Source organism: Panthera onca, chromosome F2 (assembly GCF_046562875.1).
Source record: "Panthera onca isolate mPanOnc1 chromosome F2, mPanOnc1 haplotype 2, whole genome shotgun sequence".
Lineage (NCBI taxonomy): Eukaryota > Metazoa > Chordata > Mammalia > Carnivora > Felidae > Panthera > Panthera onca.
The window spans coordinates 4278630-4294717 of record NC_138356.1 but is presented as its reverse complement, the minus strand read 5'-3'; the positions used below and the strand labels follow the sequence as shown (position 1 = coordinate 4294717).

At 42.3% G+C, this 16088-nt stretch overlaps 1 protein-coding gene across 4 annotated transcripts in view; it reads left to right on the top strand.

The window, feature by feature from the left end:
* Positions 1-16088, top strand: part of PXDNL (peroxidasin like) — a 419548-nt gene that overhangs the window by 207165 nt on the left and 196295 nt on the right. For 3 of the 4 annotated variants that reach the window (XM_060610501.3, XM_060610500.3, XM_060610509.3), the window contains exon 3: positions 2994-3065. The exons of the other annotated variant lie outside the window; for it this stretch is intronic. In XM_060610501.3, the coding sequence (XP_060466484.3) occupies positions 2994-3065 (72 nt within the window). The remainder of the gene's footprint in view (positions 1-2993; positions 3066-16088) is intronic. 4 annotated transcript variants of the gene reach the window in all.

Here is a 16088-nt window from a genome sequence, read left to right as displayed (position 1 = left end):
CCCGCCACAACCCCAGTGCAGCTCTTTCTGCCCAAGGGTCCTACCCCTATGCTTGAAGAAGACCACCTTTTTGTACCAAACACGGCTCAAGAATTCTTTCTTGGCCATCAGCTCCGAATCCCATTTCCACATCAAAATGTCCGAGTATGTGTGTGGGAGACCATTTCAACAATGAAAGATAAGGTTAATAAAACCGGCCCGTCAGTCGGTGGCTGGTTTTTCTCCCCAGAAGGTCCTGATCATCAGGATTGCAGACGTCCTGTTTTCAGGAATTATTTTATTTCCTCATAAAAGTGTAACATTTTTCTTGGGGGCTTTGTTTGCTTCTCTTTTTCCCCCTCCCTGGAAAAATAGGCAATATTAGGATATAGAATATAACCACGCATTTTCTAAAGCATGCATTGATTTTTTTGTGAAAGGATGTTGGATATTGTTTCATGTCCTGAATGTCCATAGAATTACTCATAAATTTTGAGTACAGCTCCTTTATGAAAAATTAAAAAAAATAATATATATGACAATGACTATAATCATTTAACCAGAACATTGTTAGGAAAACGTTCCATCCGTTAAAATTACAACAAAGGTATTTTGATGAAAAGCATACTGCTTTGAATAAACCTTAACAAGTTATATGTACTTATGATTGGAAAACACATTCAACTGTGAACCACTTTAATGGATTTGTTTCCTGTCAGCAATAAAAACATTTCTAAGAAAACCTATGAGTTAAATTGCTTGATCTCATACTTTAGATTATTAACACTCGTATTGAATTGCAACATTAAAGAAATAAAAACAACTTCAGTGCAATTGTAGAAATTGAATGTTTTTTATTTTTAACAAAATTTAGATTAACTACATAAGAATATGCAGAAATATAGGCTTTGAGCACTTTTTATGTACTGAAGAAAGATGAATGAGGATAAGTAGTATTTTTTCCTTTTTCAGTTGTGGTATTGAAAGGCACTAATGACTAAAGGCATCCTTTGTATTAAGTGGATCAACTCTTTCCTAGGCACTAGGCACTGGGGAGAATTAAGAAACTAGTCAGTTTCCTATATTCTGTGTTTCAGATGAGATTGAGACTCTCTACACACACATACCATGTAGCACACAGACAAACCTATCACATAGAAGATGCACAGACTACATATACACCCACGTATGCATGTGCACGTACACATATTCAAATATGCATCTACGTGCACACATATGCATATAAACACATGTATGTAAATATATCTATGCATGTGTGCATACATACGTATACTTTTTTCTACATGTGTTGGTGCATGTATTTAATAGAATGTGGGGACAGAATAGTCATTCTTTTTTTTTTTTATTTTTTTTTTTTAATTTTTTTTTTTCAACATTTTTTATTTATTTTTGGGACAGAGAGAGACAGAGCATGAACGGGGGAGGGGCAGAGAGAGAGGGAGACACAGAATCAGAAACAGGCTCCAGGCTCCGAGCCATCAGCCCAGAGCCTGACGCGGGGCTCGAACCCACGGACCGCGAGATCGTGACCTGGCTGAAGTCGGACGCTTAACCGACTGCGCCACCCAGGCGCCCCCAGAATAGTCATTCTTCAAGTAAAAATAGATGTACAATGGCAGTTTGGGGATTCTAAAGGAAGTATAGTAATGGATTTTATACATTAGATTAAGAATATGCAGAGACAGTAAATGACAAATTTTCTCAGGACAATGTTTGTGACTGCTATTAACTAGATATCAACTATCTATGTTGCTTTCAGCCAGCTTAAACATTTCTTGAACACATGGTAAACTATAAAGTTGATTAGATCATTGACTGAAGCTCAGAATTATCCATAAAAATGGACATTATCTCTGTATGACATCAACTCTAGTGCATGCTGTAGACTGATTGTTCTGCCTCCCTGGTGGCCAGAACGCTAGGCAGAAGCGGCGAGGAGTGTCTTTGGTACCATAGGTGGGGCATTAGATCGTGGCTTCAAATGCTGTTTGGGGAACTGTGTGGCTGAACCTTTAGTTGTGCATCATGGGGTGAGTAGGTTAGAAACAGTCGCGTTTGGGGTCTCTGGGATGTCTCCGTGTGTATGATGACTAAAACCATCACCTGCTCCATTGGCCAAAACACTGTTTTCCTAATAAGTCATACAAAAAAAAAATGCACGAAACAAATATTTTTATAATACACTCAAAGTGAATCTTTTGACATTTTACTCTGACAGTAGATACTAGAAGCTTTGGAGTATTTAAATGCTATACGATATTCAGAAAAATGTGTGCCAATCCAATTAGTAGACATTCCCTGTACATTTAGACATGTCATAATAATTTAAATCCGAAAGAAATTTAAAGTGTATTTAGCAGGAAAAACAATCTGTAATTTTTATTTGCTCGACTGCTTTTCCAAAGTGTTCAAAGTGGCTGAGAGGTGATTTTCTGTAACTGATTTTCCTGTTCAAATCCAATTTACTTTTGCCACCTGTTATTTTTCTCCCTGGATTTTTTAGAAGTCATTTTTGGACCATTTGATAGTCCTATAATAAGAACCTCACTTCCTATGGTGTAATTGACTCTCAGTTTGACAGTTCAACAAATACACAATGAGAGTCCACTGTGGGCCAAGAGCTGTGATATTTATTTTTCCAAGTAAAGTGCTTAAGCCTGAGTGTATATAACTCTCCATCTGTTTATTTAGAAACATATTCCTCTGTCTTTGTGTCTTTGTTGATAATTTTCCTTTTATCCCAGGGTTTATAGTCCTCCTTTAGGGGTACTTTAGGGTAATTTAATAAATAGAAATTACTTTTGAAGGCTTTTATGACAAACTACTATTTGAACATAGGCTTTGTTGAGTAGAAAATTATAAATTTGTAAAGTTAATGAACATGTCAGTAAATGTTTTTCTACTATGTAAAGCACTATTTCTAGTAGAACTATTATAATATTTGCAGAGTCTGTTTCTCATTTTGGGATCTTTGTTTGTTTTTGTTTTTTCAGTCTCCTGAACAACAACCAAATCAGAAAGATTTCCAGAAATGCTTTTGAAGGACTTGAAAATTTACTTTATCTGTAAGTTGCAAGAAACATCAACAATAACTTACGGTGTTGATAGATTATTTGTGGCCTTTTTGTTTGCTTTAAGCGAAGTAATTCTTCATCTTCTTGAAAACCACTGCCAACCTTTACACAAAACACATTTGAACATTTCTAAGTGAAGTCAGTTGTTGCTTTCAGCAGATTATTCATCTGAACACAGTTGAGTATTTGTGCACATTTTTATTCCCGCCCATCCCTGCCACAAAAATTATAAGTTGCCGAAAAATAAAAACAAAACAGTTTGTCCAACTTTCACATTCAAATCTAGTTAATCAATACTTATGAAAATTGCATAGATCCTAGAGAAGCTTTTTATATCAACAACTCAGCCATCCAAGACCTTCTGAAGCCAGTGAACACATGACAGTTAGGAACTTTAATGAACCTGGATGAGAACCAATTTTTGGAAAAATTAGCTCACAGATACAACCGTTGACAATTGCGGTGCTCTTTTGTTTATCAGAAGGAAAGGAGAATAAAACTGTTTCAAACGAGTTCCTATGTTGACTCAGAAACCATGCTGGTAAGTTGAAAGTTGGGAGATCCTGACTGGCATGCTTACCTGGAAAACTGAAGGAAGGAACTAGAAGGACATTTGTTTAAACGAGGAGTGAGTGCCGACACTTTCTTTTTGAAGAATCTTAAAGACGTAGCTAACATTTTTACACAAGTATGTCCATTTGTGGATTCACTTATAAGCACTTTGTATAAAAAGTTGGTTGCTTTCTAGAAGGGAATACGCTATCCTACCTCCTTAGCTTCCTTTTCATGTCAGCAGTGATCACAGAAACTTCCTGAAGCCCGAGATTTCATATCTACACATCAGCTCTGGAGTCTTGCAGCCTTTTGTGTTCAGCTGAGATACCCCAGCCTAACAGGCAAGGCTTCGGCCAGCTTTTTTTCCTTCTTTTTTAAGTTTATTTATTTATTTTGAGAGAGAGAGCGAGCGAGCGAGCACCAGTGGGGGAGGAGCAGAAAGCGAGGGAGAGAGAGAAGAGGATCCCAAGCTGGCCCCACACTGTCAGCGCAGAGTGTGACGCAGGGCTCGAACACATGAACCGTGAGATCGTGGCCAGAGCTGAAGTCAAGAGTTGGATGCCTAACTGACCGAGCCACCCGGGTGCCCCAGCTTTTTTTTTTTTTTTTCAATCATTCAGTCCTAAATTGCTGGCTCCTTCTTAGAATCAGTCCATTCTATTTGCTGTCCTAATTGCTGACATGCCTAGCGTGTCCGTTTTGATCTCCATGTGGGAAACCTTACTAAGGACCCTTCAAGCTTCTAGACTGGTGGCGTGAGTGGCCAGTCCTTGTAAGTGAAGGAGCTTTACCCCCTCGTGTTTCATTCCAGGCCTGTGGTTCTGTAATTCTTTACTCCCTGGTATGTAAAACAGTATCACCCTACAGCAAATTAATAAAAACCATAAAAACTTCATAATACTGTAAATAATGCCTTAGAAGAAACTTCATCACTAGTGCAATACTTAGTAAAGAATCTAGTGAAACGACAGTTATTAGGAAGAAGTTAATTTTGGATAAAATGAACCTTCAACATTGCTGTGGCTTGGATCGATGACATGTCCAAGTGCAATTATCTGCTCTGTGCGAGGGAAGCATGTCACAAAACGTCCAATCAATTATCTGGCCAGTTCAGATACTACTCATTGAAATAGGTTTTTTTTTTTTAATGTTTGTTGTTTTTTGACAGAGAAAGAGAGAGAGAAAACAGGGGAGGGGGCAGAGGGAGAGGCTCCAGGCTCCTAGCTGTCAGCATAGAGCCCGACGCGGGGCTGGAACTCACGAACCGTGAGATCATGACCCGAGCCTGAAACCAAGAGTCAGATGCTTACTTGACTGAGCCACCCAGTTGCACCCAGATACAAGTCATTAAATGAAAGATAAAAATCTTCTGCAAGGTGTGTGTTTGGGAAAGGAGATAATTTATAAAAGTTTCCTTATGCAGTAGGTTGTGAACAGATTCATGTGGCTAATGAAGTAAATCTTTCCATGTTTTCACTAACATTGCCAAGTAAGGATTACCTGTCAAATCGGAGAAGTTCGTAGGGATTGTATAGGGCTCCAAGATCAATTTGATGCAGACCACACCTGTCTGGATAAGAAGAAAATGGAATTGTAAGGTTTAGAAGAAAATGTCGGGTCTGAGGCAATTGGAGATGGCCCAACTTTGCCACTTGGTGTCAATAATACTGTAAGGTTACGCTGGCCGTCTGCTGTCATTCTGTGAGCTGATCCATCGAAGATGCTGGGAGCATACCTGAGCTCTTTGGAGAGAGGATTGACAAACCCTGTGAAAAATGGCGGCGTTCGTTAATTCGGTGGTCTGTGGAGATGTTGGGGTAGGCAGTGGGGAAGGAACCCGGGTGCTAGTGTATAAAGATGAAAAGGCATGAGTAATACCTATATATGTGTTTGGGGGATAAAGACACACGTACTTATGGGACAATAGGTTTTGTAATATGGGCACATGTGAGATGGTGCCAGAGCAGAGGAAGACCAATTCTGCTTCCCAGTGTGATGGGCAGGTTAGACTTCAAATAAGGGGGTGCTTAGGAATTACTGAATCATCGACCGAAGCTGAGAACTGTCGATATTGCCATTATGGCATCAGCTCTAAGACTGTAGTTTTGTTGTCTTGCCCACTTTTGCCAGAACACTTAATCACAATGTTGAGGAAAATAATATGCAAACAGCATTCACAAGGACCATGTTGGCTTTAAGACGGCACGTGTTGGTTGGCGCAGTGGGCACAGGAGGAAGGACGGAATGAGCTAACTGGGAGCCAAGGGGTCAGACCGGAAAGACCTTTGACGGGAATCTAGACTGTGTGGTATTGTCGATGAGGAGACGTGGGGAGAGTTCTAGGCGATGGGTGTGACGGGTTCTGCGGTTTGAGAGAGGCCAGTCTGGGAGCACGGGCAGGTTCACTTGAGGCAGAGCCTCAGCGGTGGGAAGGTACGCCAAGGTCGCCTGAAGTGCCGTGCACGAGGACAGCCCGGACGTAGGTCTGCAGTGGGGCTGCGGAGCTGGAGAGGGAATGTGGTTGTAGATTTGTTTGGTGACTTTATGGCAGATGAGAGGCAACGTCTGCCGTTCTCACAGGGGATCCGCATTCTTGTCTCGGTCCGTGCCACGAATACTCCCGTTCTCTTGCCACTGCCCTGGGAGCCTTCCCTGGCCCCTTTCCTACTTATCCTTTCCTTACACATTCCCACTCCTCCACACACCTAGGTTTTATTTTCGACTCCATTCCCTGAGTCTTTTTTTTTTAATATATATATTTTTGAACGTTTATTTACTTTTGAGACAGAGAGAGACAGAGCATGAATGGGGGAGGGTCAGAGAGAGAGAGAGAGAGACACAGAATCTGAAACAGGCTCCAGGCTCTGAGCAGTCAGCACAGAGCCGGATGTGGGGCTCGAACTCACAGACCGAGAGATCACGACCTGAGCCAAAGTCGGATGCTTAACTGACTGAGCCACCCAGGCGCCCCCATTCCCTGAGTCTTCAGCTCGATCATTCAGAGGATATACTGTGTAATTTGACGTTTAATTATACTTGGTGTTTATTTCCCCTTCTCTCCCTGTGTGTCTGTGTGTTGAGGTCTCCACGGCCACACAGTTGAGACTCAGGGTCTCGCCTGTATTTCTCTTCAGTTGATAACAAAGCTTAGGAAACAATTCTATGCTAGCACACGTCTGTTTCTCTCTTTTCAGAATAAGGGTAAATAGCACCCTTATTCTTTACGTTTGTATTTATTTATTCTCAGAGAGACAGAGACAGCATGAGCCAGGGAGGGGCAGAGAGAGAGGGAGAAAAAGAGAGAATCTCAAGCAGGCTCTGCGCTGCCAGCACAGAGCCCGATGTAGGGCTTGAACTCATGAACTGTGAGATCACGGTCTTGAGCCGAAATCAAGAGTCAGATGCTTAACCGACTGAGCCCCTCAGGTGCCCCCAGCACCCCTCTTCTTGAGCTGCTTGGTCTTTTTTTTTTAAGTTTGTTTTAATGTTTTATTTATTTTTGAGACAGAGAGAGACAGAGCATGAGCAGGGGAGGGGCAGAGAGAGAGGGAGACACAGAATCGGAAGCAGGCTCCAGGCTCTGAGCTGTCAGCACAGAGCCCGACGTGGGGCCCAAACTCACGAACCGCGAGATTGTGACCTGAGCTGAAGTCGGACGCTCAACCGACTGAGCCACCCAGGGGCCCCTGTCTTGTCTCAGCTTTAATGTCATCTCCCTAGGACTCACTCTAGGTCAATTGACCCTCTCCTCCTTTTTTCTCTATCAGAGTGCCCTGTTTATTTCATTTATCAGGTATACCATAACTGTTAATGTTTTTCCCTCATTTTTATACTTATCTTCTGACTTCTCACTGGATTCTGTGAAGGCAAGTGGCCAAAATCCTCTTATATACCAAATATCCCAGCCTCTAGAACAGAGTGAGTGCTTACGAAATATTTGTTGACTAAATAAGAGAATATAAGGTGATCAATAAATGCCTGATATTTGACTGATTAATACTTTTAATTATGCTGAGTTCATTATTTCTTGAAAAGGGAGATAACACCATTAAACGTGTTAGCTTTTTCAATAACGTATATCCGTCAGTTATTTCCTTTGTGCCTTTTCCCAAGGATTCCAAGTGTTTGTATTACATAAAGTAGTTATAGTGCATGTATATTTAGGAGACTAATTTTTATTAGACCAGATATACCACAGAGTTGCAGTTTTGCCCTGCCAAACACAAAGGAGAGCACATATTTTTCCCTAAAACAAAAGCATCTCTGAACTCTTCTGAAATTCTAATGTGTTTTCGTCCAAAACGTATCATTGATTCCCCTGGGCAAAAACAAATTGAATATCTCAGGGTGAATTTTGCTTTCAGATTCACAAGAAAAAGCATGATTGTTTGAGGATATCTTTGGAAACTGGTTCATTGAAGGTTAGCTGAATTACATTGAAAAACTGAGAGCAAAATGTTCCTTTTATTTGGTGTAGCAGACCAGCAACGCTTATGAACAGCAACCCTGGTATTCATTATTCTTAACCAAGTTAGAATGCATCTAATGATAAACTCCAAAATAAAATTTTATTTTTTCAGAAACATCCTGGCATCTACAAAGTGATAATAATCTCATTACTGATGAGCATTGAATCATTTTAAAAACTTATCCACAGAGTAGGAGCTGTTGCCTATCTGCTCATATGTGAGATATATTGAGCATTATTTGGTAGTATTTACAGAGGAAATTTATTCCACATTCAAATCCATAATTTTGTTTCTGGGTTTGGTTCCCAGAGTTTCTTCTCTGAATTATAGCTTCTTTCTCCTTCTAGGCCGGTCCTTGGCATCACTGTCCTCATGAACTTCTATGACTGAATGCTACCCCCTCTGCACAGACTCAACTTCTTAGATCTTTGGCTGAATATGTCATTTGAAGTTGTATATCCAGCATTGGCCTTTTCCGTCTCTCTCTAGTCTCTGAATTTACTTGGAGTGTACCACATTCCCTTTACATCCGGTAGAAAAAAAAGATATTCTTGTGGAAATATTGGGCAATTTACAAGCAATGAGTTCTTGGGCAAGTGATTACCACCTTTAATAGTGTGAACTTGAGGGACACAACTCTCATCATTTCCGGCCACTCTGTTAATACACCCTGAGCATTAATGGCAATCTAACAAAATGAATGAAATTTCCATAAGTTTCTTGTTCATTGTATCAGTCAGCTTTTGCTATGTACCAAAGTACTCAAGAACTCAGTGACTTAAAATAGTAAAGAATTACTATTTCTCGTGATTGACTTATGGGTTGGTTGAGCAGATCTTCTGATCTAGGCTGGCTCAGCTGAGGCTGGAAGCTGTAGGATGGCTTTACTCACATATCTGGCAATTGCCCAGTGTCAGCTGGGATGCCTTTCTCCTCCACGTGGTCTCTCTTCCTCTATCCAGCTAGACTGTGCTTGTTTATGATGATCTTATCCCTAGTCCCAGCAGAGATGAACTTGTCATGCCTTTCTTGTGTCATGTTTGCTAGTGTCCCATTTCCCAAGTCAAACCACATGGCCAAAACCGAATTCAAGCATTGGAAAAATGGATTCTACCTTTCGATGGGCAAATCAGCAGAATCACCTGGCAAAAGGGTGTGGCTCCAGGCAGGGAGAGAAACCTGTGGCCATTTCTGTAATCTATCACATTCACATCGGGCTTCCAAGAGTGAGGCTCAAGTTGCAGTAACAATCACGCATATCTTGATGTAGTCACCAGGATAGACTTGCACAATGGGCACCGTGTTCACAAAGGGAGAAGAGGTCATTTCCACTTCGGAGCCATAGGGCTGGAAACAGGTTAGACTTGATGGAAGGAGCGATGCTTTAGCTTAATCTTGAAAGGAAGATGTGTGAGAAAAGGCAAGACATGGTCTGGAATGTTTGGGAAATGGCAACTGTCCTTTAATGATTAGGTTGTAGGGCCCAAATAGAGCAGGATGAGAGATAAGGCTGGTGAGTTTGTGAAGGCTAAATAATGGGGAAGGGGAGGTTTGTATGCCAAGCTCTCTGTTTCCCCTTACTTACCCCTTATTTGCTTCTACTCACTCCAAACCAGCCTCTGTTCCTACTACGCTATTAGAAATTCTCTGGCAAACGCCACTCATGTTGTTAAACACGATTGAAAATATTGAAAATATTCCATTGTATAGTGTGTTTAATTATGTCTAGCGGTTTCCTTTTGTCGACCCCTCATCCTCTTGAAAAGTTCTTTGGTATTAATGACAGCTTTCATGTTCCTGGTCTTCCCTTCACTGTTCTGTCTGTTTTGTCTCAGACTCCTTCACCTAGAGTTCTGTCCAAGGCTCTGTTCTTTTTCACACTGTGGTTGAACACGTCTGCTTCCAAGGTTATCAGTTGTTATCCAGATGCTGCTGACTCACAAATATTTATTTCAAGCATCAATTGTTTTATGTTTTCAAATCTACACGCACACACTTGCTTTCTCAATATTTCCACTGACATGTCCCATAGAAGTTTCACACTCAACATGATTTAAACTTAACTAAACTATCTTTCTCCCTTCAAACTTGCTACTTATTTTCCCTCCAAACATGCTTCTTATTTTGGGAAATGGTGACAGACTCATCAAGTCATGTGAACTAAATATCCATGCATCATACTGGCCTTCTCCCAGTTCCTCTCCCACCGTATCTAATTAGTTGTAAGTACTGTCGATTCTGCTTTAATGCTGCTCATATCTTCCCTCCCTATCCATGCCCACCATGCCGACTTACATTTAATCCTTGTTACCCAACCCCTTGACTGTGAGAAAACCTCATTTCTCTGTCCAAGGTCTTCCTCTTCTGTGTCTCTGAAACACAATCAATCAGCTATCTTTTAAAAAAATAAAGTTTCGGGGCACCTGGGTGGCTCAGTCGGTTAAGCGTCCAACTTCAGCTCAGGTCATGACCTTGTGGTTCGTGAGTTCGAGCCCCACATTGGGCTCTGCGCTGACAGCTCGGAGCCTGGAGCCTGTTTCAGATTCCGTGTCTCCCTCTTTCTCTCTGCCCCTCCCCTGCTCGCGCTCTGTCTCTCTGTCTCTGAGAAATGAATAGACCTTAAAAAAAAAACTAAAAAAAAAAAAGTTTCAATCACGCAGTTCTTCTAAGGGTCCTTCGTTGGCTCCCCATTGCTGTTTGGATGAAGTAAGATATAATGAGCACCGTATACACTCTTACATCTTCAGCTTCTTCAAACCCTGTGCTCTGAAGTACCCGATGTGTTATATTTGATGGCTCCCTGAGTAGACGCCTTCAGGTCGTCTCTGAGTTACTGGATTATACTGGTGTTGTGGCTTCCTGTGATTCCTTCCTGCTCCCTGATTCTGGTACTGAGATCACTTCACAGATCTATTATTTGTTATCACCTACTATGTGTATGAACAGTATACAATATCACTAGTCTGTGAAACAATCCTGTATGCCTTTATGACCAGAAATGGACACAGAGTAAATTACTTTATCAGGGACACAAATGTGGGGATACTATGCCTTGTGAAGAATAAAAGGGGAACAAGAGGGGAACAAGGTGTCTGTGGGAGGGGTAGGGGGGAGTAACACATGTTTCCAACCCGATGTGGCAGGTAGTGCCCTGATATACTGAGTGGAGTGGTCTGGTCCACGTAGCAGGTATCCACTTGGAGGCATAGCTGCCTCTCCCTGCCTTGGTGAGTGAAAACCCATGTTTCCGAGGCCATGCATAAGCTCCATCCCTGCTGCCGTGGCCACTTTGTTCATGAGCCCATTGGGCAATGGCAGGAAGGAAGGGCTGTGGAAAGAGGCTGGCTAGTATCCACAGAATGGGGCATTTTATCCAATTGATTCTTTAATCCTCCTCTGCTGAGGTCATCCTTTGCTGGACATCCACATAGCACACAAATATTTTTATGTGTTTTGCCATGTAGAAAGATATATTCACTCATCTCTTCCAATTTCTTTTGTCACCCAATTTTCCAATCACGTTCCTTCCAAACATCTGGCCATCCACTCAGATGATTTGCCATAGCCCATGAATTGGTGCATATTAGCATATCTGGCTTATCTGTCCTTCCAAACAAAGTGAACAACCTGTGTGCTGCTTGCAGTTCTTCCCACTGGGAGGGTTTTCCTTCACCACTGTCTTCCGGGATGTCCCAGAAGGGGGCTAGAGTGTGGCAACTCTGCACTTTTGGGTGGTGCCTGCATCCTGGGCAGAACCACGTGTAAACTAGGCCCGAGTTTCCTCTTTCTCTGCCAGTTGATCTTAGGAAGCTCTCCATGAGGCCATAGCTACAGGCTGGGACAGAGAAGGTGGCATAGCAAGAAGAGGAACCATGGGCATTTAGGTCACTTCTTTGTGTCATTTATTTTTGGCTTAAGGTCCTGCTTGGCCTTGATCGTGTATATGTCACCTCCATGTGAGGGTGGAGTGTTGCTGTACACATCCAGCTTTAGGGCTTGGTGGGTCAGATAACACCCAGCTCATGATGGACAGCTCAGATCACATAGTAACTTGGTGGCCCATGGATAAGCATTCGGTCTCTTTTTTTAAAAAAAATTTTTTTAACGTTTATTTATTTTTGAGACAGGGAGAGACAGAGCATGAACGGGGGGAGGGTCAGAGAGAGGGAGACACAGAATCCGAAACAGGCTCCGAGCTGTCAGCACAGAACCCGACGCGGGGCTTGAACCCACAGACCGCGAGATCATGACCTGAGCCAAAGTCGGCCGCTCAACCGACTGAGCCACCCAGGAGCCCCACATTCGGTCTCTTTTAAGGCTCAGTAGCAGGCCAAGAGCTGTTCTTCAAAAGGGAAAGTAGTTATTATATATTTTTTAATTTTTAAATATTTATTCTTGAAAGAGAGTGAGAGAGTGTGTAAGCAGGGAAGGGTCAGAGAGAGAGGAACACACAGAATCTGAAGCAGGCTCCTGGCTCCGAGCTGTCGGCACAGAGGCCAAGGTGGGGCTCGAACTCACGAACCACAAGGGCATGACCTGAGCCGAAGTTGGACGCTTAACTGACTGAGCCACCCAGGCGCCCCAGTTGTTTTTTGTTTTGTTTTTTTTCAATTTTAGTTACATGTACTTTTATATTCTCAAGTTTTTATTTGGGTCTTTTTGTATTTTCTATTTGTTGGTTGAAACCTTATTTTTTTATTTCCAGCTTATTTGTGATTAGGTACTGAAACATTTTTATGTCTCCTAAGACATATATCACAGCATTCTAAAATCACTGTTGTCTTGCCGTTGGCATCTGTGTTAGTTTGCTAAGGCTGCCGTAACAAAGAACCACAGACTGGTGGCTTAAACAGGAGAATTTTATCTTCGCAGAGTTCTGAAGGTCAGAAGTCCAAGATCAAGGGGTTGGCTGGGTTGCTTTCTTTTAAGGTTCCCTCTCCTTGGCATGTAGATGGCTGTCTTCTGTCTGTCTTCCAGTGGTCTTTCCTCCATGCATATACGTATATCCACACATGTCCTAATCTCTTCTTATAAGCATGCCAGTCAAATTGGATTAGGGCCCACCCTAATGACCTCATATGCCTTAATTGCCTCCTTATAAAGGCCTTATAATCAAATAGAGTCACATTCTGAGGTATTGAAATTTAATATTCAATCGGGAGTGGGAGTGGGGCACGATTTAGCCCATAACAGCATTTATTTACTACGTTTTTTTCACTCAGTTTGATATCTTCCTGGTTCTTATTATGGGGAGTAGTTTCTGGTTAAAACCTGGTCCTTCTTGGGTATTACATTATGGGACTCTGGATCTTACTTACTCTGCTTTCGCTGACTGCTGCTCTGTTAGGGAAGGAAGGTGCCTTTTCATTGTCCAGTGGATGGAAGTTCAGGGTCGCCAGTTGGCCTCCATGGATATCCCTGTGGTAGTGGGATTCCTTGTTGCTTCTAGGCAGAGTTGGGAGTTGTGGTTTTCCACTGCACCTCTGCTGACGTGTTCCTCACTGGGAGGAGTGTACATGCTTCATTATCGCCCCCCACATGGCCTGCACTGACACCAAGTAGAGGGGGTGGCTTTGTTACTGCTTCATGGTGGTGAAACTACTGACTGTCCACCGGGCACCGGGGCCTGATGCCACCCCAGTGGGGCACACGAGGGACAGCTCTTTACTGCTGGTTTGGGGTGGGGGTAGAGACTTCGCAGGTGGTCTCTACTGTCAACTTGGGTGGGTTTCATTATTTTCACTCTTGGGGCCTGATGGGCCTGATGGAGGTGTTGGGCCTCATTTGAGCCTCACAAGGGTGGATGGAGGTCTAGCTCCTCGCTTGGCTGTCACTGGCATGGGTGGGGATGGGGCCACAGATTTTCTGTGGTGTTTGGCTGGAGTAGAGTGGTTCTTTCCCAGAAGTTTTCTGTTGTGGTAGACTTCCCCATTGCCTCATTAGCGTGAGTTTTTATTGCCTGCGTTCACTGACATGTCCTGGTTGTTGGATGTTCAGCTTCACATCTGGAACTACTGAGCAAAAAGAAAACCCAGAAAGTGACTGCTATGTTATTTGTCGTTCGTTTGCTCAGACATCAAGCTCCTGGGCATCTGGCTTCAGTGGGCCAGGGAATAAGTTTGGGAGTAGGGTGGACGTTGCCATTGCTATGAGTCCCTCCAGAATTCTCCACGGAGGACCCAATCTATCCCTCAAGTCCCAACCCAGGGTGCCTGGATGCTGAGACCCAGTGGCCTGTGCAAGAGCACTTTCTCCTGCCTTCTTCTCCCTCAGGCATGAGGCCCTCAGGGTGTGTTGGATACGACATGGCCTTGCCCACCAGGACATGTCAGGACAGCTTTTCTCCTCACTGTGTGCCCTTGATGTGGAAGTTTGAATGTCGGTTACCATTAGATCCTATATGTGGGAGTAGGAGCTAGTATGTTTTCTCTTTTTTTTTTTTTTTTAATTTTTAAAATGTTTTTATTTATTTATTTTTGAGACAGAGCATGAATGGGGAAGGGGCAGAGAGAGAGGGAGACACAGAATCCGAAGCAGGCTCCAGGCTCCGAGCTGTCAGCACCGAGCCCGACGTGGGGCTTGAACTCACAGACTGTGAGATCATGACCTGAGCCAAAGTCAGATGCTTAACCTACTGAGCCACCCAGGCACCTCTAGTTTTTCTTTTTCTTTTTTAACAAAAGGAAAGGGATGCCTGGGTGGCTCAGTTGGTTAGGTGTCCGACTCTTGATCTTGGCTCAGGTCGTGCTCTCAGGGTTCGTGGGTTCGGCCCCGTGTTGGGCTCTGTGCTGAAGGCACAGAATTCTCTCTCCCTTGCTCTCTGCCCCTTCCCCACTCATTCTCTCTCTCTCTGTCTCTCTCTATCTCTGTCTGTCTCTCTCTCTCAAAATAAATAAACTTAAAAAAATAAAAAAAAAACAAAAAGAAGAAATAGCTAATAATCACAACTCTCTAGTATAAGATAAAATTCCTTTGTTTTTATTATGGCAAAATATATATAACATAAAATTTACCATTTTAACAATTTTTAAGTGTACAATTCAGTGGCATTATGCACATATACACATACATATGCACAATGTTGTGCAACCATAAGTATTTTCCATTTCCGGAACTTTGTCATCATCCCAAATAGAAACTCTGTACCCGTTAGACAATAACGTCCCATTTTTCCCTCTTCTCAGGCCCTGCAAATCTCTATTCTACTTATGTCTCTAAATTGGCCTATTCTAAGTATCTCATATAAATGGAATAATTCAATATTTATACTTTTGTGTCTGGCTTCTTTCACTTAATATGATGTTTTCAAGGTTCATCCATGTTATTGTATATGGGTTATCTAAAAATATATATTTTTAAATGTGTACTTGTTTATTTTGAGGGAGAGAAAGAGTGCAAGAGCAGGGGAGGGGCAAAAAGAGAGGGAGAGTGAGGATCCCAAGCAGGCTCCCACTGTCAGCAAGGAGCCCACTGCAGGGCTCGAACTCACAAGCCCTAAGGTAAGCGTCAAGTCAGATGCTTCTTAAACAACTGAGCCACCCAGGTGCCCCTAAAAATATTTTTTAGAATGTGTGAAAATGGTTCTGAGCTGACGATTGTATGCTTGGAGTTTGTCTTTAGCGATATTATAATACATATAATACTGTATTATAATACATATAATACAATAATACCTTGGTTTGTGAGCATAATCTGTTGCGGAATCATGCTTGTAATCCAAAACACTTGTATATCAAAGTGAATTTCCCGAAACGAAATAATGGAAACTCAGATTTGTTCTACATCCTAGAAATATTCATATAAAAATGGTTAAAAAACTGTAATATACAAAATAATAAAGAAAATACAAAATATAAAGAAAAATAGGGGTGCCTGGGTGGCTCAGTCAGTTAAGCATCCTACTTTGGCTCAGGTCATGATCTCATGGTTCTTGAGTTCGAGCCCCATGTGGGGCTCTGTACTGACAGCTCAGAGCCTGGAACCTGCTTTG